The 27,089-nt window shown below is 34.7% G+C and overlaps 1 protein-coding gene across 1 annotated transcript; it reads right to left on the bottom strand.

Moving 5' to 3' along the window:
- Nucleotides 1–15,805: 15,805 nt before the first annotated feature.
- On the bottom strand, nucleotides 15,806–22,986 carry LOC116142711 (protein BONZAI 3-like). The gene is made up of 16 exons (XM_031428125.1): nucleotides 22,559–22,986; nucleotides 21,238–21,285; nucleotides 20,617–20,765; nucleotides 20,465–20,513; nucleotides 19,421–19,477; nucleotides 18,885–19,064; nucleotides 18,668–18,802; nucleotides 18,500–18,561; nucleotides 18,313–18,409; nucleotides 18,127–18,241; nucleotides 17,893–17,969; nucleotides 17,345–17,482; nucleotides 16,616–16,780; nucleotides 16,415–16,528; nucleotides 16,209–16,305; nucleotides 15,806–16,019 (listed from the first exon to the last, which is right to left on the bottom strand). Exons 1-16 carry the CDS (start codon nucleotides 22,724–22,726, stop codon nucleotides 15,901–15,903), a joined length of 1,770 nt encoding a protein of 589 aa, XP_031283985.1. The 5' UTR covers nucleotides 22,727–22,986; the 3' UTR covers nucleotides 15,806–15,900.
- Between the last annotated feature and the right edge of the window lie 4,103 nt (nucleotides 22,987–27,089).

Genomic DNA, 27,089 nt, shown 5'->3' with positions numbered 1-27,089 from the left:
TGATTTGGCTTAATTATTTCATGAACGTCTTTTATCATAAGTATGTTTTGTGTGTTTTTATGTTATAAATGCTTAAAAATAATATTCGGATGAAGAATTATGTTGGCGATGGAATTTGTGACAACTTGAAACAAGCGGTTCGAGATTCAGAGTTAAAATGAAGAAGTTATGACATTTTGAATATTAATTGCAAAATCTGGAAAATCGTTTAAGTATTGAGCATGCCTTGGTATTTCAATGATATTTGAAGTTGTAGACCTTGTTTGTGATGATTCTTAAAGCATTGGAAAATGTCACGACCATGGGCTATCCTCTATCTTGCCACCTTTGGCTCAAGGGCTTTCCCCGCTCGCTAGACACGTCCAAGGTATTGTCCGCTATGGGTCCTTCTGGCCACGCCTCCTTCAGACCCTCATGGCTTTGCTTTGCTTCGTGGTCCTTTTTCCACTTTGCAAACGCCTCCCCCATGACTTGAACCTTGGACTTATACCTTGGACAATACCCTGGATGTGTCCGATGCGTGGGGAAAGCCCTTGAGCCTGAAGGTGGCAAGATAGAGGATAGCCCCCAGTCGTGATAGAAAGGTAATGAAAACATCTACAATTTGTATGTTGAAGACTTCATCAAATTCAGAAATCTTTGTACAAGAAAATAGCATCTTTGTGTGCTGCAGCACAAGTCAACCCACGCTGCAACACAACGATAGATGAAATTGAAGATTGTGTTTATGCCGTAGCACAAGTCTGCCCATGCCGTGGCATAACAACAGATGAACTTGAAGATTGTGTGCATGCCAAGGCACAAGTCTACTCATGCCGCAACACGACAACGATTTCCTAAAAATTCTGGATTTGTGTAATTACGAATTTTTCCCATTTTAAGAGTTCTAATCTAAATAGGATTGTTGGAAACACGCTCTGAAAACCCTAGCATTATAAATAAATGTCTTTAGCTAGTATTTGGGGGGGAACTTTGAAAAACATTAGGAGACTCAACAGGTGCCCAATAGTATAGACCTCTATTGATTTACCTAAGTCCATCAGTTTCCTAGTCAAGAGTCCTGAAATTCGCAGGTATTAGGAGAAAATTCACAATGCAACTATTGTTTGTGTAGATTTTTGATACTGAGATGAGATTGAAATGGAATGCAGGAACACATAACATTCTTAAGAGCTAAATTTTCAGACAGTTAGATGGTTCCTATATGGGTGATTGGTGCTATTTTGTTTGGCAGTGAACGGAAGTGGATGTGTAGTTGAAATGGTGGTAAAAATTTGCAGTTGCAATATGTGATCACTAGCCCCTAATCAGTTATTCATATATCAATGCACTAAACTTTGAGCAGTAAGAAATATTTGTGTAGGATGTTGGGGGGTTGTCGGATGGTATTCAACATTTGGAGCACTAATTGTATTGATCAAAGTTGATGATGGATGCTAAGTGAATTTCCAGAAGGAAGAGTGCCAACTTGGAAAGTGGAGGAACTACCAGTTTTGTCCTTGATGTTTGAACATAACAACCATGTTTTCCAACCATTATCCCGATTATGGTTTTTCTCTTGGAATATTCACAAAATAACTGCCCTTTTGGATTTTGAATTTCCAGACCCGTTTAACCCAGTTGAAGCTAATGACTTATTGACTCAACCCATAACATGGCATTATTGAGCATTGGATGCGTTAAAAACGTGATCAATTTCTAGCCATCAATCTTAGCAGCTAGGGGTGTTCAAACCGGTTGTGAACTAATTGATTTTCGATTTAGGAAAATTCTTGAATGAAACCGAACTAGTTAAGGGGAAAACGATTAGTAAAATCCAGTTAACCAGTTTTGAACCGATTTTAGTTTAATATTTAATATATTTTTTAATTTAATATTTTTATAATGAACTAAATTTTTTATTAATATTTTTAAATAAACTGGTTAGTAAAACCGGTTTCCATATTCTCCCAAACAGTAACCGACGAAAATTTAGTTTTTTATTTTCTTAAACCAAAACGAATCGGTTTTTCAAATAATGCAAAATTCGGTTTGATTACCGATTGGTTTGGTTTTTGCATTTTTTAAACACCACTATCAACAGTGATCTGGGCCATTCACGGTTTCATATAAATTAACCCTTTTTTCTTGGTTTTGCCTAGCTGCTCACTGACTCTCTCATTCACCATTTCCTTTCATTCCAGCGAAGCCATGGTGTCAGTTAGTCGATTTGGCTCATTTGAGTGGCTTTCATCTTGTACAACATGTGAAAAGTTAGCTGGAGCATGGGTGGTGGAGATGTGGATAGGATTTGAGTTCTGAAGGCCAAAAAGCTTTCGTCTAATCCTAGCAAAAAGTGTGACAGCTATCGCGATCTGAATTTGTTGAAATTGGTTGAAGGCTTCCAGCACGTTCAAGCATCTCTTCAGCAAAAATATCGTTCCAAATAGCAGCAATTGAAGTATGTTGTTCCCTGTTCGAGTTTGAGGACACTGCCAGAGGGTGAAGTTTTGGCTAAATCCAATTTCTCGTACATCTCTTGATGTTAGCCTGAATCTCAACTGTCATTTCTGCTGTGGGGAGCCCAGTCGCCACCTTGTGGAAAAGCAATTGTTGATCGATCCATGATTAGACCACTATATACACTGTTCTATTGGCATTGAAGGTAAGGTTTAGTGGGGGTGTGGTGGTAGGAGCCATCGAGGAACGAACCTTTCTTTGTTGAAATTGGGGTTTGGCTATATATTTATTATTGTTTTCTGTTTGCAGACATAAATTTATCATACATGTTTCATTATATTAATTTTCCTCTGTTAATGTGAACTTCTACGAAGAATTTGATACAACCTTTTAAATTTTTTTCCTATGTTTCAGTTGCAGGATTCAATCCTCAAGATTTTGATTGTAGGAACATGATGGATCCAGAACCAGGGAGATGCAGAAGAACTGACGGGAAGTAATGGAGGTTTGGTAAGAATGTAATTCCTGATCAAAAGTATTGTGAGCGGCACATTCACCGAGGTCACCAGTGTTCAAGAAAGCTTATGGAAGCTTCTCAGGTTGCTTCTCCTTCAGTTACAACTTCATCCAAAGATTCAGAGAATTTTAAGACCATGTCAATTCATTCTCAAAGTGATCCCATCCCCATGTTTTTGCCCCAAATTGCAAAATCCCTAACTCAAACTCACTCTCTCTATCTCTCATCAACGTTCTCTCAAACTCATCGTCACCGAAATCCCTAACTCCATTGTCACCGTTTCTCCTGTCTTCGTTTCTCATCAGCCACGTTTGTACTCTCCATTGTCGGCGCATCAAGGACAATCAATAAAGTTCTTTTCTCTTTTCTTCTATTGCTTTTCTTCTGTAGATTTTTTCGTTTTTCATATTTTTTTATGTGGGTTTATTTGGTTGATTATGAATGAAAGGACAATCGATTCTTTTATCTTTTTCTTTGTTGGGTTCTGGGTTTCTGTTTGGTTGGTGAGAAAACTTGGGAGAAAAAATGGGTTTCTTTTTTCCTGTTTGGTTGGTGACAAATTGTGCTCAAGAATCAAGATTTTAGGAAGATTTGGGGGTGTAACTACAAAAATCTAAAACTAGAGTGAACAGTACATGCACCCGTGGGTCCACCCATACCTACATAGGGTAGGGTGCGGGTCTAAAATATTAGGCCCATTTAAATCGACCCGTTTAGGATCCGTACTCGTGAGACCCGCACCCGTTAGACTTGGCCCGTACTCGACCCACCCGTCCGTTTTGCCGGGTCCAGTGGTTGTGATCACACATTCACCCCAAAAGGAGACAAGTATATTGGCTTGATGTTTAAGGGCCTAGGCTACTTCTAATAAATGTTAGTGTTTTCATTTGACAACCCCATTTTGCTAAGGGCTATAGGTGTAAGAACTTTCATGAAGAATGTCAAGTGATAAGAAAAGAGATGAACAGCTATGGTTAAAAAAATCTCTAGCATTGTCAGTTCTAACCCATTGGACTGATGAAGGAAATTGAGTTGTGACAATGGATAGAAAATTTTTAATGTGGGTAAGTGTTTGGGTTTTGCATTGCATAAAGAATGCCCATGTCCCTTTGGAAAAATCATCTACAATGGTAAAGAAATATTTGGATTCATTGTGATTTGGGGCGTGATATGGGCCACAAATATCAAGTTGGATCAAGACAAAGGGTTGAGTTGTAGTGGAGGTGCTATGTAGACATGTAATGCGGGCTTGCTTAGCTAATGGGCATATTGGACATTTGGGTTGTGGAATAGTTGCACTGTGACTTGACTTTTAATGAAGAATAAAAGAAGTTCTATTAATTATTTTTTACAGTTGGAAACTTTATTGTTTGTATTACAGTGAACTTTGAAAAACATTAGGAGACCAACAGGTGCCCAATAGTATGACCCTATTGATCTACCTAAGTCCATCAGTTTCCTAGTCAAAGAGTCCTGAAATTCGCAGGTATTAGGCAGAAATTTCACAATGCAACTATTGTTTGTGTAGATTTTTGATACTGAGATGAGATTGAAATGGAATGCAGGAAAAACAATCATTCTTAAGAGCTAAATTTTCAGACAGTTAGATGGGTCCTATATGGGTGATTGGTGCTATGATTTGTTTGGCATGTGAACGGAAGGGGATGCTGTAGTTGAAATGGTGGTAAAAAATTTGCAGTTGCAAATATGTGATCACTAGCCCCTTAATCAGTTATTCATATATCAATTGCACTAAACTTTGAGCAGTAAGAAATATTTGTGTAGGATGTTGTGGGTGTTGTCGGGATGGTATTCACATTTGGAGCAACTAATTGTATTGATCAAAGTTGAGATGGATGCTAATGAATTTCCAGAAGGAAGAGTGCCAACTTGGAAAGTGGAGGAATACCAGTTTTGTCCTTGATGTTTGAACATAAACAACATGTTGTTTCCAACAAATTATCCCGATTATGGTTTTTCCTCTTGTAATATTCACAAAAACTTGCCCTTTTTCGGATTTGAATTTCCAGACCCGTTTAACCCAGTTGACCAGCTAATTGACTTATTTGACTCAACCCATAACATGGCATTATTTGAGCCATTGGATGCGTTTAAAAACGTGATCAATTTCTAGCCATCAAATCTTAGCAGCTAGGGGTGTTCAACACGGTTGTGAACTAAATTGATTTTCGATTTAGGAAAATTCTTGAATGAAACCGAACTAGTTAAGGGGAAAACCCATTAGTAAAATCCAGTTAACCAGTTTTGAACCGATTTTAGTTTAATATTAATATATTTTTTAATTTAATATTTTTATAATGAACTAAATTTTTTATTTAATATTTTTATAATAAACTGGTTAGTAAAACGGTTTTCATATTCTCCCAAACAGTAACCGAACGAAAATTTAGTTTTTTATTTTCTTTAAACCAAAACGAATCGGTTTTTCAAATATGCAAAATTCGGTTTGATTACCGATCGGTTTGGTTTTTGCATTTTTTAAACACCACTATCAACAGTGCATCTGGGCCATTCACGGTTTCATAAAATTAACCCTTTTTTTTGGTTTTGCTTAGCTGCTCACTGATCTCTCTCATTCACCATCCTCATTCCAGCGAAAAGCCATGGTGTCAGTTAGTCGATTTGGGCTCATTTAGCGTTGGCTTTCATTGTACAACATGTTGAAAAGTTAGTGGGAGCATGGGTGGTGGAGATGTGGATAGGTTTGAGTTCTGAAGGCCAAAAAGTTCGTCTAATCCTAGCAAAAAGTGTACAGTCTATCGCGATCTTGAATTTGTTGAAATTGGTGAAGGCTTCCAGCAACCGTTCAAGCATCTCTCAGCAACATCCAATTCGTTCCAAATAGCAGAAAGCTAATTGAAGTATGTTGTTTCCCTGTTCGAGTTTGATGAGACACGTGCAGAGGGTGAAGATTTTGGTAAATCCAATTTCTCGTACATCTCCTTGATGTTAGCTGAATCTCAACTGTCATTTCTGCTAGTGGGAGCCCAGTCGCCACTCTTGGGAAAAGCAATTGTTGATCGATCCATGATTAGACCATATATTACACCTGTTCTATTGATTGAAGGTAAGGTTCTAGTGGTGGTGGTGGTTGGTAGGAGCCATCGAGGAACGAATCCTTGTCTTTTGTGGTAAGGGCTTGTCGGAAATCGCGAGACTAAGAAGAAAATTCCAGAACTGTTAGGGGTATTTGATAAGGACAATTCTTGCCCATTGGAAGTTCGTGAGAAGATCACGTCACCTAGTTCAGGGCGATTGTTGCCAACGGTTGGTATGATGGAGAAAAGGAAACATGTAGGGATTCTTATTCGAATTCAAACTCGTTTGAGGAAAAGAACCCAAGTTGTAACCTAGCATTTGAAATGGGTATGAGGTGGGGCAAGCTTGAACCGGTTTGGGTGAAGGAGCCCAGGTTATAACCTAGCATTCCAAATGGGTATGATGCTAGGTCAGGCCTTGATTGTGTGAGTGGACCAGATGTGTGAGCTGTGTCAATATGGGTTGTAGTTGTGTGGGTTTGTATGTTTGGGTTGTCTATGGTGATTGGGTATTCTGTGGTTTTGGAATTTTGGTTTGTGTTTGTGTTGATTTCATTCTGGATTTTTGGAATTTTGGTTAAGAAGATTCTAACTTAGTATCTGTTTGATTACAAGGACAGAAGCAGAAGCTAGATGTTTGGAAAAAAAAAATTGTCTCTAACCAAGTATCTGTTTGGTTTCAGGGACAGAAGGAGAGGCTAAGTAATTTGGCAAGCAAAAGCTATTTAAAAGTGCTCTGATACCATGAAGATTCAAGGAAGAGTGGCAAGAGAAGCAGTCAATATGATGATATCTGCTAGAGGATGCCTAAGAGAAAGAGAGCAATGTAGGGAAGAACTTTTATGTAGTATTGCATTTGTAAGTCTGTACAATAGACAATTTATACATATTTTGTAAGTGTAAATTAGGAAAATAATCTGTAATGATCATTCAATCATGAATCAAGGTGATTGATTGAAGTCTAATCTTTCCTTATCTCAGTAGACTGAGATTAAGAGAAACTCAATGTTCCATATTTTTGCAGTGGCAAATTGATTAATGTTGTGCCATCCTTACATCTTTCTAGAATCTTCAAGATCTGAAAGTAACTTATTGCTATTAACACTGCTAAACTTAATGACACCTTTAGCAACCAAATGCTTGAAGCAACTAAGAAAAATGGAAATAAGTGACTGCAAAGAGATCATAGAGATAATAGAAAATGAGGGAGGTGTAGCAAGAGACCAATTGTTTTCCCCAAATTGAAGTCATTGATATTTACACATTTACAAAATCTCTATGCTCTGCTATGGGATTACAGTTTAAATTCCCATCTTTGGAAGATAATTGTGAATGGATGCCCAAAAGTGAAGACTTTCTGTAGAGGAGACTTAAGCACACTGATGTTTCTAGGAAGTAAAGGCCAACAGCAGGGATAGAGCTTGGTTTGGGAGGGACCTAAGAAAACCATTCAATAGTTATATAAGAAAGAAAAAGTATGTGTTTGTTTAATTAACATCTGATAAGTGCTTGAAATACCCTTTTACTTAGTCGTTTATGGTATTATTGTGAGAAATTAGGTTTGAGTTTTTGATTTGGCTTAATTATTTCATGAACGTTTTTATATAAGTATGTTTGTGTGTTTTTCGTTATAAATGCTTAAAAATATATTCGGATGAAGAATTATGTTGGCGATGGAATTTGTGACAACTTGAAAAAAGCGGTTCGAGATTCAGAGTTAAAATGAAGAAGTTATGACATTTTGATATTAATTGCAAAATCTGGAAAATCGTTTAAGTATTGAGCATGCCTTGGTATTTCAATGATATTTGAAGTTGTAGACCTTGTTTGTGATGATTCTTAAAGCATTGGAAAATGTCACGACATGGGCTATCCTCTATCTTGCCACCTTTGGCTCAAGGGCTTTCCCCGCTCGCTAGACAGTCCAAGGTATTGTCGCTATGGGTCCTTCTGGCCACGCCTCCTTCAGACCCTCATGGCTTTGCTTTGCTTCGTGGTCCTTTTTCCACTTTGCAAACGCTCCCATGACTTGAACCTTGGACTTATACCTTGGACAATACCCTGGATGTGTCCGATGCGTGGGGAAAGCCCTTGAGCTGAAGGTGGCAAGATAGAGGATAGCCCCCAGTCGTGATAGAAAGGTAATGAAAAAAATCTACAATTGTATGTTGAAGACTTCATCAAATTCAGAAATCTTTGTACAGAAAATAGCATCTTTGTGTGCGCAGCACAAGTCTACCCACGCTACAACACAACGATAGAGAAATTGAAGATTGTGTTTATGCCGTAGCCAAGTTGCCCATGTGGCATAACAACAGATGAACTTGAAGATTGTGTGCATGCCAGGGCACAAGTCTATCATGCCACAACACGACAACAATTTCCTAAAAATTCTGGATTTGTGTAATTAGAATTTTTCCCATTTTAAGAGTTCTAATCTAAATAGGAGTGTGGAAACACGCTCTGAAAACCTAGCATTATAAATAAATGTCTTAGCTAGTATTTGGGGGAGAGAGAGGATGGAGAGAAGATTTGCCGCTATTTGTAAATAAAAACAAAACTCTTAGGGTTTTGGTTCATCATCTAGGGAAGTTTTCTTTTACCTTTTCTTGAACCTATGTATAATGTTGTTTATTTTATTTGATCATGAGCTAAATAAAGTTTTAGGGCTAAGATGTAGCCCAATTTTGTGAATATGTGTTGAGTATGATTGTTAATTATTGCTAAGCGTATATTTTCTAAGTTTTATTATGACAATTTTTAGGCCTAAGAGTTTATTGATTTAATGGACTAGGTTGAGATCAAGAGATAAAATCTAATTAGTCTAATGTAATAAAACCATAGGTTGAGCAAATACTAGAGATAGGTTACCACGACTTTAAGGCTTTGGTAAATTCCATAGAGCGTAATAATCTCTTAATTTAGAGATATTTTGGGCTAGTAATAAAGGGTTAATCTAAAATTGTCGAGAGAAAGTCATTGGAATTCTATGGAGTTTGGCCTACAGAAAAAACTTAATAATGTTAGCAATAGTTATCAATACCTAGGAGTAGAAGTTGGTGTGAAATTTGAGCCCTAGGTTTAGTTAAATTGTTTACAACCAACGTGTTCTTTGCAATCTTCTTTAGTTTTAGTTTATTTTAAATATTAGTTTAGTTAATCCATTCCATACAATTTTGGTTAATCAAATAGAATATGATAGTTTATTTGGTAATAGGATTAGTAATTTCCTAGGGTTCGATATCCGTTCACTTGAACTATATACTTGCACGATTCATATGCTTGCGGAAACCCCTGTGAACATCATAACTTTTCCTTAGTTTCTCATAAATAGCTGTTTCCAGAAATAAATGATTATGATTTTGTTTCAGCTGGACTTCAATGGATGCCATTTCCATTGGCATGGCATGGCATTGACATAATTGGAAAGGATGTCACGCAAGTATGCCAGGCCAACTTTCAGATGAACATGAATTTGACAAAGTGAAAGTTGAGATCGTAAAGACGAATCAACAAGCATTCCAATTGAAATCTTGATAACATTTAAAGATCTTGAAACCTCCAAATAAAAGCAAGTCATACAAAGAGCTCTTCCATGTGGAAAGGACAATAAATGTGCTGGGACATTCACTCTAAAATTACTAGAAATGTATTCATGCTAAATTCATATTTTATTTAATGAGTTTATTTATTTTTTCATTTTGAGAATCTTTATATTTTTAGTTTTTGTAAAATCCAAAATACTTTTATATTTACTAAGAATACTTTCAAATCTTAACATATATATAATATATATAGGATTAAAAATTGAAAATATAATTTTAGGCTTGATACTTTTGTACTTATAGAATAACAATGTACATATTCTGTTTATAATTACTAGAGATTTAAGTTATTATAGTTTAATTAAATTTTATTTTCGTCTGATTGAATTTGTAAAATATAAACATTGGATTATCATGAAACTAACCTTTTTTTTTTTTTTTTTTTTTTTTTTTTTTTTGTACCAAAAGTAAAAATAAGATCAATATTAAGGTTTAAAAATTATTTGAATTTCTAATAATTTTATGGAAGATTGTACTATATATGGAAATAAGAAAAAAAATAACTTTAAGTATAAAAGGGTCTTTTCGGGATTAGGTGGAGTTTAAAATAGAAAATCTAGTATAATTAGTAACGAGGGTACTGAAAATGTATGATGGCTAAAAATCATTTCCATATTATTGTTTACATGTTTATATTTAAACTGCCTTAGATAAGAAAAACTTTTTGTAAGTTCTAAATATCAATGTTCTTATTGAAGTTAATTTGGGGAGAGTTTGGGTTGTTTTGCTTCTTCCAAATCACTTATTTCATAATCTATCACCCTAAGTGTTTGGTAAACACATTTTAAAAGTAATTATGGGGAGGAGTAGATTGTTGGATAATCTATTTTATTGAAGATTTCAAAAGTACGATTTTCTTAGTTTTTGAAAATCAAAAGTTGCTTCTAGGTGAGCCAATTAAAAATTATCCTGTCTTTGTTTAGCTGGAAGCCCTAGTTGCTTACACCTCTAGCGGCAAGATATACCAAGAGGATTGTGAAGACAAAAGACCATTGACCTGAAAGCCCAGAGCCTGACAAACATTTAACGAAAAGAATGCTGAAAATAAATAAAATTACAACATAAGGTATGAAATTGGTCATGTGAACATTAATTTTTAACATGATTGATTTTCAGGTTTATTCTGATTTAGAGAGATTGACATTAAGTGAAAAGGGCATAACACTTGCTTGGCTACTAAACCAGTTTCCAGATCATAACTTTGTCAAAGTGAAAGTTCCCAAGTTTATTAAGGACGAATCAGTTAACATGTGTGTTGAGGATATAAACCAAAAATCCTCCAAGAGAGAGTTCAACACAATCAAGATTATCAAGAAGAACACAGCAAAACAGAGACAGGGGGGAACAACAAAGAAAAGAAGAATGCACACGTTGTTTACTTGGTTTGGATTTAACTCAAGAATCCTACTCCAAGGCAGGGTTTGTAAGGCCCTAGTTCATCCACTATAATGAAGTCTGATACAATCACTAATCTGAGAATTACAATATTGAAATCCTAACTCTCACGTCTCTCTCTGTTTTTCGTTACTTACAGAAGGTACAGACCACCTTCTTTATACATGAGCCTAAGGGAAGATTTGACGGTTATCACAGCTGTGTGATCTTAGCGAGGTTAGTTAGCAAATAACTAACGTAACAAACGCTAGCCATGCAGCTGAATAACCGTCTCATCCTCTTAACAAAATGAGAGGCATTATCCAACAATGTGAATATAAATGAATAAAGTCTTTTACTTTTTCTTTTAGATCTCCCAATAATCCAAGAAGTCAAGTGATCTCACAGGAGGCTTTGGCCATAGCTTTGTATTCAACTTCTTTGTTTTCCAAGAAATCAATATTTCTCCAAGTTTTATACAGAACACAGTAAGTGATCTCCTTGTCATTGGACATGTGCCCCAATTTGAGTTGTAATAGGTTATGACATCTAAGTTTGCATTTTGTGATAAGAAAAGTCTCAATCCAGGGCATCCCTTTAAATACTTGATTACCTTCATTGCCGCATCCATATGAGATTGTTTTGGACCATCATGAACTGGCTGAGGATGTGGACTGTATAACTAATGTTTGGTCATGTCATAGTGAGATAGATAAGATGACCCATAAGTCTCTGATAATGTGATGCATCTTCCAATGGTGGATCCACTTCTGAGGATGATATTGCTCTGTCATATTCTTGGGTAGTGAGTTTGGAGTTCTACTCAACAGGAATAACACTTGGTTTACATGCCAACAAACCAAAATCAGACATAAGTTCCAGAACATATTTTGTTGGCTAAGAGATATTCCTTCTGGAGACCTTGCAATTTTAATTTCAAGGAAATATTTTGGTTCTCCTAAATTTTTGATACGGAAATGCTTATTGAGATGCTCTTTTAGGATCTTGATGGTTGTTTTGTCATTTCCTAGTGATCAGGATGTCATCTGCGTATATAATGAGAGAAATAAAAGAGTTACCTCTTCGTCTTGAGAAAGAAGCATAATCATGTTTAGATTGAGAAAATCCTAGACTTGTGAGAGTTTCAGTGAACTTCTCATTCCACTATAAGGATGCTTGCTTTAAACCGTGTATGGACTTTCAAAGACGACATACTTTATTCTCCCCCTATTGTTGAAGTTCCGGAGGAAGATCCATGTAAATCTCTTCGTGGAGGTCACCATAGAGAAATGCATTGTGAACGTCCATTTAATGCAAAGTCCAGTCACGAACAGATGCAATTGTCAAGAAAGTGCAGACAATGACATGTTTGGCCAGTAGGGAGAAAGTCACAACATAACCAAACCTTTCACGTTGAGTGAAGCCGTTTGCAACCAGTCGGGCTGTATATCTCTAAATGGAGCCATCAGAACAATGTTTGATCTTATATATCTATTTATAGCCAATAGGTTTTCTATAAGATGGATGTGGCACTAAGTCTCATGTATGATTTAGTGCTAGAGCAGAAAGTTCTTCAGCCATGGCTCGACACTAGTAAGTAGTAAGAAATAGCCTCAGAATAATAAGAAGGTTCCCTTTCTGTAGAAATATGACTAATACATACCCTGTGGGCTAGAGAAAATCTATCATAGCTGTCATAGTTAAATCTATCTTTTGTTCAACCAGAAGCCCTAGTTGCTTACCTTATAGCGGCAAGATATACCAAGAGGATTGTGAAGGAAAAAAAAAAAAAAAAAATCCATTGACTTGAAAGCCCAAAGCCTGACAAACATTAACCCAAAAAAAAATGCTGAAAATAAATAAAATTACAACATAAGGTATGAAATTGGTCATGTGAACATTAATTTTATCGTGACTGATTTTCAGGTTTATTCTGATTTGGAGAGATTGACATTAAGTGAAAAGGACATAATGCTTGCTTGACTACTAAACCAGTTTCCAGATCATAACTATGTCAAAGTGAAAGTTCCTGAGTTTATTAAGGACGAATCGGTTAACATTTCAAGTGAAATCCTTTAGAGATTTAATAATCATGAAAAACTCATACTGAAACTGAGTTTATATCAAGAGATTTCTTCACCTGGAGAGGACGATAGACATACTAGTATTCTCACATAGATAAAAAGTCTAGAAGTACTTGGTGTTGCAATTTGATTACTTTAGTGCCATCTTCAGCATCTTTTGAAAACCTAACCACTCTGGAAGTATGGCGTTGTGATGGATTAAGAAATTTAGCATCATTCACAGCGGCCAAAAGTCTAAAGCAATTGAAAAAAAAAAATTATAAAACAGTGTCAAATGATGACAGAAATATTAGCAAATGAGGGAGACGAAAAGAGAGATGAAATTGTTTTTGGCAAATTGAAGATTTAGAAAGTTCCTTATGCTTTTGCTTTGGACACTAAACCTTTAGATTTCCATCTTTGTATGAGTTAAAGGTGAGAAAATGCTCTCAGATGAAGACTTTCTCAAGAGGAGTCGTAAGCACACCAAGCTTAAGCATTGTATATTGGTATGATCCGGCAAGTAGTAATTATGACAATGACCTTAATAAAACTATACAAGAACTACACAAGTTTAGTGGTACGTATTAATTTACTTACAAATTTAGCTTCCTCTGGACTTTATTATTCCCCTTCACATCTTAGTTAATATAATATAAGGTTATGGATAGAATACTAGTTATCAACTCATGATCTTATCTATAGTTTTAATTTTAGTTAATTACAAGTCTGAGGGAGTCAATAAGTCTCATGTATAAAGTAACTACGATGTTATACAATTGATATTTGATAGGATGAAGAGCGTTGGGAGCTCAAAGAAATACTTTCTTTCCTCGATTTTCCTTTTAATTGATAAATTATAACCTTTTTTTTTTTTAAATAGTTAAAAGTAATATTCTCTATAGTTTTTGCTTTTACCCTGTCTGCAAACATGTAGGCAAAAATATAGCCGGTAAAAACAAATTTCATCATCTTTACAGTTAATCAAATTATTCAATAATGTAGCAATGAAAATATTTTCCTAATATCTTTACCAGACTTACTACACTATCTGTGCAGTTGTAATTTTAACATGTTTAGTGAAAAATTATCCACAAACTCTTTTAGCAGCAGAAATTTGCAACCTGTCCGAAGCACAATGAATTTGTTGATTAAAGCATTATACATTATACAATGAGAAGACAGTGATGTTGAAGTATCACGAATTGGAACTGTGAGTCTTAAATCTAAACATCTAACGGAGGAACAAAACAAAATCCACAAGAAGAATGTATGGGAATTCGAAGCAGATACGAATTAATATTTCTAGTACGATGCAATGAAATTTCACTACTGACTCTAAATAGTCTGTCTTCGTAGTGTAGCTTCATGCATATAAATTACCTTCTATTTTTACCAGTTTAAAATATTGTACAGCATCGATTTGACATTTTATGGCTACTGTCATTGTTCTAAAAATCGGACCGATCTCTAACCCGATCAAAGGGCCGGTTTCCGAATACAATAGATACATCTCTGAATAATTTTTCAGTTTTTATAAGTTTAAAAACCTATAAATACACCCCTAAAATTAACACGAGTCTCTCTATGCATGAAATAACCTATAACTTTTATTATTAATTATTTTTTCTCTCTCCCCATCATTTTCACCTTTCTTTTTTTTCTCTCTCCCCATCAATTTCTTCTTTCTCTTTTTTTTTTCTCTCCCTGTCACTTTCTTCTTTTTTCTATCCCTTTCCCCTCTCTCTAGTAATTTTTTTTCCCGTCCTTCTTCTTCCTTCCTCTTCTCAGTTTCTCTTCATCTCCTCTTCTCTTTCTTCTAATCTTCTTCCTTCCTCTATTCTTCTTCATCTCCTCTTCTCTTTCTTCTTCCTTTCCCTCCCCTTACTTCTTCTTCTTTACACAGTAGATTTTAAAGTAAGTGAAAAAGAATAGAAAATGAAAATGAAAGATGCAATTTGATTTTTAGAGATGAAAATGATATTGAAATAAAATAGAGAATGCTTACTGGCGTAATGAAATAGAGAATGAAACGATACTGCAAATCTGGTTTAAGAATTGGGGATCAGATTATCCCAAAATAGTGAACCGCTTTAAGATCTATACCAGTCAGACCAGTGGTTTTGTATTGTTCCACCGATCTATTACTGATCTAAAATGGGTTTTATGACTTTTCCAGTTTTCATGTTAACTCGAACCGTAGTTAAAGGCCAAGTCTCGATCGAACCGACTGGTCTGATCCGGATTTTAAAGTAGAGGGTACAGCTTGGTTAGACTAGTTTATCAAATGCAAACGATGAAATCAATCAATTAAATCATGACTTGTTCGGCTAGCACCAAAGAAACAACAGAAATTCGATCTAATTGCCCTCACAATTTCGTATAATTCCATGCATGTATAAACAACCTAACCATGCAAATACATTAAACCTAATTGAAAAACATATAATTCATATCATATACAAACAATCAAATATTTACGCCTGCTCAAATCATGAAATGTAGCTATGGAAACTTCGAGACCCCTTTATGGTAAAAGAATAAGAGGAGGATCTAACATGATCTCTTGAGTTTGAGTTCTCATGACTACTAATAGAGGTAACCATTAGAATTCTTACCCTATTGATAGTTCTAGAGTCTCCGGGGATTAATTAAGGTACACACAAACTGGTCCGGACACTTCCAGTCATTAAAAATAAAAAATAAAAAACTATATATATATAAAAGAAAAAACAAAAAACAAAACTTAGTTTCCTAATATCTATACCATCAATTCCTACTACTTCTGAACAGTTATTACAATACTAACATATTTACTCTAATTTTGAAATTTTGGTGGTTTTTCAAGTAGGAGTTTCGGCCACGTGAAGATTGAATGGTTTGATATCTCTACATCGCATGTAGCTCAAAAACTGTCCGGGCAACTCTTCCAAAAGTGCTTGAACAACAGAAATTTGTCCTCCTGTCAAAACACAATCAAGTTGTTACTTAAAGCATTATACATTATACAATGAGAATATGATTTTGGACCAAAAAGCTTTTGCTACAATATTCACGTTTGAAAAGCGTCTAATAAGTTCGTTTGTTAATGGAATATTAGTGTTAATATTGAAATCATTGCAGCAAGAAAGGTGAATATATTTGCACTCACTTTGAACTTCTCGCATTGGAACAAATTGTACAATGTCTCGCGTAGCTACCCGACCTGTAGAGCTTTCTAACCGATGACCCTTATCAGCATCAAGAATCTAAAAAATTGTAATGATTTAGACCATCTAAAAGTAAGGTAATAGAAGGTGCAATATGTTAATAAAGGAAAATTTCAGTAGGTTTGAATTTAGAAAAACAATGGTATACCTCCATTTGTGTAAAATCTGCACCTCCTACTCCAACAATAAGAATTGAAAGGGGAAGATCAGATGCTCTCACCAAAGCATCTTTGGTTTCTTGAAGATCTGTCACAACTCCATCCTAGAAAAGGTTACATATTGATTAATCACAAAGATGGAATTCTGAAAGAAGAAAAAGGTAACTGCGAGAAGTTATAATTCTATTTACCGTTATAATGAGCAAAACAAAATACTTGCTTCTGTCACCTGAGGTGGACTGACCAGCAATTTGTGCAGCCACGTTTATCACCTGACCAAATAGAGTGGGTCCTGCCAGAGAAACATTGTGGAGAGCATTCCTGTAAGCAGCCATGATGCCTTCAACTCCTTCAACCTGTTAGATAAGAAAATCAACTGTTATTGAAAATGGAGAAAGAAAAATTCAGATGTAAGTCACTTTGGACAGATCCACTCATGAGGTTTTCAAGGAATATAAGCCCATATGGAAGGGGGCGCAATAATAAGAGAATCCTGTAAAATAAGCAACACTAACTTGAACATAGATCCTCTTCATATTATTCTCAATAAAATGATCAATAATGTTCACTATACCTTAACCGTAGTGACAAAATTAAAGAATAGATAAAGCTGCTACGTAAAAATGAAGTAGATGTTGTTTATCTGAATTGATGAGCACTTCCTTTTCTCACTTCTGAGTAGATAAGCAAATCAAAGATGGAGACAGAGAATGAACAAACAAATGCACGAGGACCAGGTAAAGAAGTGACATCAGAAAAGTAATTTCTTTTTTCTCATTATTGACATTGACTTGATTGAAAAATTAAATAATAAGCAAAATTTTCTGTTTGGTAGAGAAAAACATGAAGGTATGCCAACCAAATCAACAACTTGAAAGAGATATCGTAGCAAAAAGCTAAAAACTCTAGCAACCTCTTACCTCAAAATCATTGGCACTTCCATTCAGGTTAAAACAATGTGATATAGTACCATCAACTGTTCTCCCTCCAAATCCCCAAGCAGGAAAGCGTCTGTCAGAATCATAAAATTGTATGACCTCCCCTACTTCCATTATAGCCTGCAAAAGATTTTGTTAAAAACCAATTAGCCAATTCACTAGCCAATGATGTCTTCTTTCCAATTTTTATACAAACTAAAAAATTTTGAAAAATGGCTTGCATTCAGTTTCAGCTAAATTTTGAATACTGGCTTAGTATGGTTGACAAATCTGCTGTGGTTTTACAAGGGGTTTGTCGGGAACAAATTCCATTCAAAATAAAGGCTGTGGAAGAGTGGGGATAATATGAATGAAAGGTGGAAGAAAAAAAAAACTCAACTTGGACAGTTGAAGTTGAAAAAGAATTTGAAGTCAGAGACATTTTTAAGGGGCAACCTTTATAACAATGATTATTTGGTAACTTACAAGCATACCTAAGGGTGTTTTACTAAGTGATACTGTAATCTCCTGAGTTCACACCATAATCTTACCTGCTGGTAAGAATTCAATCGGCCTGAAGGGTCAATGTAGTGCAAAGAGTCTGGATTTCGAGGATTTCCATTCGAAGCTGGATGATTATGTATTAAAAGCATAAACCAAGATAAGAACAAATCAGACCAAACTTAAAAGGTGTAAAAAAAAAGGTTCAAAACCAAATAAATTATATAACATACAGTCAATAGAATATAATATATGTTCTTACTAGAATGTCAAGGTTTATTTACCTGTAAAGTCAACTGCAACCATAAAATTTAGCTCAAAGCCACTAGAAATATAATCCAGAAAACTATATTGTTCTTTCTCAATAAACTTATCAATAAACAACTGACTTTTGAGAACCTACAAGGCAAAAGTGATGTCAAACAATAATATTATAATTTCTTAAACTATTCATTTGTATGAATAAACACCTTTTCATGACCGTGATGACCAGAGGGTATAACAAAATTTGCACCACTTCTTCCTAGGTGAAGTTTCTCCAGGTCACCCACTGATCTCTGAATTTTCCTGATGATGTAAACAGAAAACTCTTAACATAATCAAAACAGTTAAAATATATGATAGGTAAGTTAATGACACCAAGAATTCAACAATTACCCTATAAGAACATGATTTCCAGAACTATTGAAATCAAGACATTCAATAATTAATGGATTATCCTGCATTAAAGCGAAATGTTATAAGCCAAGACTTTTTCCCACATCAAGAAACCTTGTATTTCTAATATCCATTCAAGTAATATCGATATGAAGGTAAAAAGCTTACCTTGTTTCCAAATTGCTGCATGCTCAAAGTTACTGGCCTCCAAATGGGATTCAAGTCGTTGCTTATTACATCTGTCTTGCAGATCGGAACAGGATCTCCACTCTCAACAATTCTAGATATTCTTAAGAATGGATCCTATAGAAAGAAGAAGAATGACTAAATGACTCCATCAATCAATTAGCAAATTTCTAATAGTAACTGCTTCCGGAATACATACACTTTTGGAAAACATGTCCACATTTTCTAAATGGGAGCAGCGGAATGCTATTTCAACAGCACTCTTAGAAGCAACTGTTTCCTCAGCATGGACAGATAGTGTCCCCAAGTTTCTTGGTACTCCAGGTCTATATTTGTTATGGAGGTTTATGGTGAAAGTCTGACTTGGTTTCGTCACAATCTGCCATATAAAATAAGGTAAAAATGAAAGGAATTATATTTGTGTCAGATACATGATGACCAAGGATTTCTAACAGATGCAAAACTACAAACTTCCTACTTATTAGCATTATAGAAACAAAACCATTTCCTTTTATGCGCAACAAATGGTCACATTATATTCTAATCATTCAAACAGCATTACAAAAGTTAAAGTTAAAAGCAGTTAAATAGCTTTAGCAATTATTCTTTTTAGAAAATTATATGTTAGCAATAGAGATGGAAATGGATATATGCACATATTTTACCCATTCAACAGAATAATTTACATATAAATCCAGAGAAATGAAGAAAAAAAAAATCGATCATGAAACTTACGTCAGACAGGGCACAGCTGGCTTCTCCCAAGAAGTCCTGATCGTTCAACTTTAGCATCTACAAGGCAACACAACTTAAGAAAGTTTGAACTTTATACTTCACCTTCAACAATTATTTAATTAACAAGAAGTTAATGACTGTTTTAAATAATGTGCAACCACTACAGTAGAGGATCAAAAGGATCTTTAGGTAGGTCTCTATTGCTTCACTCTATGTTGTAACTTTCTCATTATAATGTATGTTACTTTTCCTGCAAGTTGAAAGATTTGTCTCTATGAGATAATGCAACTTTTCCAGCTTAACGTCAAAGAATCCATCTATATTGTTTAATTTTCTCTTTCATATGCATAAACTTCACATGAACATAAACTTCTGGAAGTGTTATTTACAATCTAAAAGATATGAATGACCATAAAAAATAGTGTGCCTAACTGTTTTGATCAAAATTATATGCAAGACATGCATGTATACCAGATAATTCAAAAGGTCGGATTATTAATTCCACTATATATGCATATGTGTGTGTGTGTTATTCCTCATATAATTTCTTCAGTAGGTCACATAAGAAAGTGTTCCATTTTAATTGTTTATGACAACAGTACCGGTAAATTAGCAAAACATACTCAACCATCAACTCAGAAAACAATTTTCATAATGATCTTAAGCAATTAAGTGCTTTCCCAATTATGGTTATGGGACACATGTATCAAACCTTGCAAAGCTGCTTGCACAAATCATTTAAAATTAACTTTGATGGAGCCATGAAGTTAATTTTGATAGATAATGGTCCACTTTTTAAGTTTCTTGCATTTATTAAGTGTTTGTTCAAAGTCTACATCACAATTAGCAAATTTACCAAAATCAATGGGACCCAGTGTTATTGCAATTCAATACAGATTGCATGTCCTAAAAATGAAATATCAGTCAGTTGCCTATGCAACTTTAACTTTCCCTCAGACTAGAACATTGCCTAAATTAAAAGTATATGATTTAAACCAGAACCAAAGATATAAATACAATGTTAAAGCAGAAATTCTGCTATACCTTCACTGGTACATTGTGATAATTGGTATCAACATCATAAATTCGAAAGCTGGAAAAAGGAAAACATGAGAGAGGTCAAAGCAAAACATGACTGATGAGATAAATGAAAGGTCTATTGAAAATTATAAACTAAGATCCTGTGAGAATCTTACACCAATGGCTGGACAATCTCAAATTGATAAGCAATTGAAATTTTTTCAATCCAAGCAGGGTTCAAATTGTTCATGATGACTTCTGTACGCCCAATCTCCTCCAGTGTCCCATCTCTTTTCTTTGCATAAACAACTGTCATGGGGTCACTCTATGACAAAGAAAAAGGTCTATAAGTATGTAAACACACTTCCACTACATGCCATAAAATTATAAGTATATGCTCCCATAAATTGAAGAATTGAAGTCTTCATAAACATGAAACACTAAATTTGAAAATCCTCACCAGAATAGAGTAGCTTGCACATTTTCTACTAAAGACTAGCAAGATAATACCACTAGAAACATGTCTACAAAAATCGTAATACTAATAAAACCCTTACCTGAGATGTGTTATTTCAGACTCACAGTTTAATAAATTATTTGTGGATAATGTTAAAAGAAATGGTATCAACCAGAAAGTATTCTACAGCTCCAAGCTTATACATGTGATACCAGAACTATGTGCAAACATAGATAATATGTCAGGCCCACATATGAATAAATAAACTATTGTCACCAAATGCACGATCAACATGAATACGTCATAATCAGACAGCAAGACGATGATAATATGAACATACCTTTGATGTTATGTCACGATCAAGTAACTTTGAAGCAGATAAAGATAACTGCATCGCGTAATAAAACTACATGAATAAATGATAAGAAATAAAAAATAAAAAAATGATTGCATGTACAAAGCATGCAAAGAGAAAGAAAAGGAATGTGATCCATGCACATAGATGTTCAAATAACCTACGTTGAATTTAAAATTATGTCCATCCCACCCTTTCCCACGATACGAAACGGGTTACCAGACTTGAAATATTCAATATATTATTCAGCTTCCAATAACAGGATGCAAAATTTTGATTCCCAGGTCAACTTTCACATCTGTTTTGTTAGTTATTGGCTTAGCTTTCTCTCCTGCCATATTCCAGACAGCTGAACCAAGGTAGTGCAGACAAGGTCCACATCAGCAAGAAAAGAATAATAAGCATCTGGTGGTCCAGGATGCAAGAGATTCTTATCCAAAAAATTATGAGGTCACTAAACTTCATAATATTTAGCTATTGATGCATTGTTCACAGATTAAAATGTCAAATAAAAATTTTTAACTTTAACCAGCTTCAACAAATCTATGAATCACCCAGGGTAGCAGTCCTTTTGGCAATCGTTTTAGAGGTGGTAAGTACAATTCTGTAGAAAAAGCATAAACATCATAATATAATAGTCAACCTTCAAAACAAATGGAAAAACCATGAGATATAGTTTTAGTGATGCTAAAGGTTGAATATCATAGTACTGAATGAGCACTGGACCCTTGAGTATTCATCAGAGTTGTGTGGTTGTCACTTAACCATGCATTCTAAAGCATTTTTATAATTATCATCTACTCAACACTAGGATTCTTAATCAATTACCCAACACTTCCCTAATTAAATTCCAACTCTGAGATGGAGAAGCAAATTATATCTAGCACACCACAAAAGCAATTCGTGATAAGTTAATTTTGTAGAAGTTGGTTATATTCTTGACTAAAAGACTCTGCCATTATTCATTCTCCAACAAATTTTCCAATCCAGAATTACCATCCAATATTGATTAGGAAATAAGCATTCAACCAATTTACTTTTTCACTTAAACAACTTAATATCTCAATGAATTTGGGAATCCTTGTTATCAAACAGAGGACCACTGGTTATAAAACCAAAAACTAGAAAAAATATCATAGATTAAAATTTGAAAGCAATATAAAGAAAGTAAACAAAAACAAATTAATTTAAAATTAAAAATAAAATAAAAAGAAAGATTGGCTTAAGTGTGACCCAAAATAAAAATAAAAATAATTCGGAAAAATACTTTCACAGCCTCCATAGTTATTATTATAATTACATGTACCTCAATTTGAGTAAAGAGGGCTTGGACGCCACGCGACCGGAAGAAGAAGTCAACCGCGTCATTGTGACCGTGATTGTTTTGGGCTGTGATGGGCGGCTGTGGGGCTCCACCAACGCCCTGTTTCCCCCCTGCCACATCACCACTTAAACCAGAACAACACATTCCCATCTCTCTCTGAAAGACTCTAAACTTTCTCTCCTAATCCCTCTCTTTCTTTAAAAAAAAAAACCCAATCAATCTCTAATAAATCAGTTTATTTTGAGAGCGTACGGGGTTTCCCAGTTACTGTTCTATTGCTGATGATATTTGGACGAACAACTTAAGCGTATTTCTCCCCATTTATAGAATTAAGTCGCGTATTTTTATTCACCCAGAAAATTACACAGAAAGTGTAGTGCACGAATCCCTCCTTCCCATTGCTTGACGAGTCTCCTTTCCTCTCCTCTATCTGTATTTTATTGAAAATTTCAACAAAAGGAATTTCTTTTTTTTTTTACCTAAACAGGAAAACCGAAGCTACCAGACAAATTTCCAATTTGGGATTAATTTACTACTTTCTAGTCCGTTTCTGAGCAAGAATCTCCAAGCCTCGAATATTGAACCCTCCGTTTATACTTTATAGTTTACATAAAAGGGGTTTCCTCCCTAATGAAATAAATTTGTCTGGTAGCTTAACAATATTCCTCGGTTGGAAGAGATAAAATTTAGGAACATTAATAGATTGACCAAATATTTGGATATTTTTACGTAATTGACCATCTTGCCATACCTTGTAAGTTGTGCCTTCTCTTACTTTAGTCAAACATCTTTATCCTAATCCTTGCAAGGAGCGGGTCTATTTTTCGTTTTAGGAAGTTCTAGACCACCTCAGCTTATATTGATACAGAAATTACACTTAACCCCCTACGGATTCCATCAACTTTCTATAAACATCAACAACAAATTCCATTAAATTAATGATATTTATCTCATTCCTTCATCCGTTGTAAGCTATAAAGTATTAATCTTTTTCACATATGAAATAGTTTAAGCATGACTTAGAGCATCTCTATTTGTGCTCTTTATTTTGAAGAGTATCTTTTATATAAATAAAAGTATCTTTATTAATTTTTAAATATAAAGAACACAATTTTTATTCAAATCAAATAGACTCTTTAAATTTGATAAAGATGTTCTTTATTTTTAAGAAAGAGGCTTAATAGGAGAGAGAATTAATAAATAAAATACATAAGAACTTATAGTTTATTAATTAAAATTAAAATAGAGAGTGAAATTTGACTCTCTAAATATGGAGAGTCAAATTCACTCTTTAATTTATATTTTAAAGATAAAGAGTCTGTTGGACTCTTATTTTTATGTATAGACTTTTTATAATAAAGAGTTTAAGTCATATAAAGAGTCCATTGGAGATGCTCTTATATATTAAATTGTAATTCAGTCTTAAATAGCTTTTTACTGTTGTTGGATGTTACGTGTTTACATTTGGTACCAATTTAAGGTTTTAAAGCTTGTGTTTTCACAGTTGTATTGCCCAATTTTGCGATCATTCATGTAAGCTAAGGGATTTGGGGATGGAGGTAAGATGACAATGCTTGAATATGATATTCAGGCTCTATTGAGCTTTGTTAGACATTATCTAGCTTTCATTAAAGCGTCTAAATTTGGAAATTCGAGCGATGTTGTATTGAGGTTGAAGACGATTGTGCACAAGTCCCGATATTTAAGCAATGTCAGACATTGTTTAATGCGTTGTGTTTAAGGTTATATATTGTTTTGCAGTCAAAATCTCTAGCTCGAGACTAGTTAAGAAAGCCTAGAATACTCTTCTGTCTGAAATAGATACTGGACTAGGGACACAGACGAACCAAGGGAAGCGCGAACGATCAACAAACGTATGTGAGCACAACATTTGGTGGGTAGGAAAAGGAGCGCACCATGTTAAAATATTTTTTCACTTGGCTAGATTACCTTATCACATATAGGTTGCAATCTACGACACACAACCAAGCAAACTCCACGTGCCTTTCATGCAGCTAAGCTAAGAAGAAACCTGTAAAGGCACCAACTATCAGAGGGAACACCATCACACTCTACAACATAGGAGCATGTGAGTCTCCAGCCCCCGTGTGGCATATGACAACCCAGTTGACGCACCTATTATCATGACACTCCTAGGTCTCCGTATAAATAGAGACTACAGCCAAAGAAGAAGGGGGATCTTTTTTTTCCTGACACAAGCTCGGGCTCCAACTCCGACAAGGGAGTAAGAGAAAAACTTCTCCTCTCTAGTAGGAAAAAATTCACTCTTTGTAANTCCGTTTCTGAGCAAGAATCTCCAAGCCTCGAATATTGAACCCTCCGTTTATACTTTATAGTTTACATAAAAAGGGTTTCCTCCCTAATGAAATAAAATTTGTCTAGTAGCTTAACAAATATTCCTCGGTTGAAAGAGATAAAATTTAGGATCATTAGATTGAACAAATATTTGGAGATTTTTACGTCATTGACCATCTTGCCATACCTTGTAAGTTGTGCCTTCTATTAATACTTTAGTCAAACATCTTTATCCTAATCCTTGCAAGGAGCGGGTCTATTTTTCGTTTTACGAAGTTCTAGACCACCTCAACGTATATTGATACGGAAATTACACTTAAGCCCCTACGGATTCCATCAACTTTCTATAAACATCGACAACAAATTCCATTAAATTAATGATATTTATCTCATTCTTTCATCCGTTGTAAGCTATAAAGTCTATTCTTTTTCACATATGAAATAGTTTAAGGATGACTGGGAGTATCTCTAATTATACTCTTCCTTTTGAAGAGTATTATTTTATATAAATAAAGTATATTTTTATTAATTTTTAAATATAAAGAATATAATTTTTATTTAAATATAATAGGTTCTTTAAATTTAATAAAGATATTCTTTATCTTTAAAAAAGAGACTTAATGAGAGAGAGAGTTAATAAATAAAATACATAGGAACTTGTAGTTTATTAATTAAAATTAAGATAAAGAGTGAAATTTGACTCTCTAAATGTGGAGAGTCAAATTCACTCTCTAATTTATATTTTAAAGATAAAGACTTTAGTAGATTCTTATTTTTATGTATAGACTCTTTATAATAAAAAGTTTGAGTTATATAAAAAGTCCATTTGAAGATGCTCTTACATGTTAAATTGTAATTAAGCTTTAAATAGCTTTTAACTGTTGTTGGATGTTACGTGTTTAAGGGTTCAAAGCTTGTGTTTTCACATTTGTATTGCGCAATTTTGCGATCATTCATGTAAGTTGAGGGATTTGGGGTTGGAGGTTGAAGATGACAATGCTTGAATATGATATTCAGGCTCTATTGAGCTTTGTTAGACTTTATCTAGCTTTCATTAAAGCGTCTAAATTTGGATATTCAAGCGATGTTGTATTGAGGTTGAAGACGATTGTGCACAAGTCCCGATATTTAAGCAATGTCAGACATTGTTTAATGCGTTATGTTTAAGGTTATATATTGTTGTGCAGAAAAAATCTCTAGCTCAAGACGAGTTAAGAAAGCCTAGAATACGCTTCTGTTTGAAATAGATATCGGACTAGGGACACAGACGAACCAAGGGAAGTGCGAACAATCAACAAACGTATGCGAGCACAACATTTGGTCGGGTAGGAAAAGGGGCCCACCATGTTAAAATATTTTTTTCACTGGGCTAGATTACCTTATCACATATAGGTTGCGATCTACAACACACAACCAAGCAAACTCCAGGTGCCTTTCATGCAGCTAAGCTAAGAGGAAACCTGTAAAGGCACCTACTATCAGAGGGAACACCATCACACTCTACAACATAGGAGCATGTGAGTCTCCAGCCCCCGTGTGGCATATGACAACCCAGTTGACGCACCTATTATCATGACACTCCTAGGTCTCCGTATAAATAGAGACTACAGCCAAAGAAGAAGGGGGATCTTTTTTTTCCTGACACAAGCTCGGGCTCCAACTCCGACAAGGGAGTAAGAGAAAAACTTCTCCTCTCTAGTAGGAAAAAATTCACTCTTTGTAACCCAAATCATATGTACACTCAAATAAAATATCAATGGATGTAGGCATTGCTCATTCTCCGGACAAACCACTTTAAAAGTGCTCAGTTCTCATATCGTTTTCAGGGAGGCACACCGTCTTCTTAATTGTCGTCATGCATAAATTAGTTCACTTTTGTTGATTATTCAGAATCATGCACCCATCTTATTCGATTCCTCTCGAGGTCAACCAAGTACCTCTAGTTAGTGTAGAATTTCGCATCGACACTCTAGTCAATACGAAATCTCACATCAACATATATTAAGAACAATTATGTCCAAAAAATTAGAAGAGGGCTATAGAGTGCAAGACTTTTAAAAAGACGCTATTTGTCAATTCAAGTAGAAAATAGGGGCTATTTAATATAATTTAAAAGAAAATACAATCTTTTTAATTTTTGTTTTGTTAATTTATAAAAAATAATTTAAAAGAAAATACAATCTTTTTAATTTTTGTT

The sequence above is a fragment of the Pistacia vera genome, unplaced genomic scaffold, assembly GCF_008641045.1.
Source record: "Pistacia vera cultivar Batoury unplaced genomic scaffold, PisVer_v2 Contig417, whole genome shotgun sequence".
In the NCBI taxonomy this organism is placed as follows: Eukaryota; Viridiplantae; Streptophyta; class Magnoliopsida; order Sapindales; family Anacardiaceae; genus Pistacia; species Pistacia vera.
The sequence above is the reverse complement of the archived record's forward strand: the minus strand, read 5'-3'. Positions and strand labels throughout refer to the sequence as shown.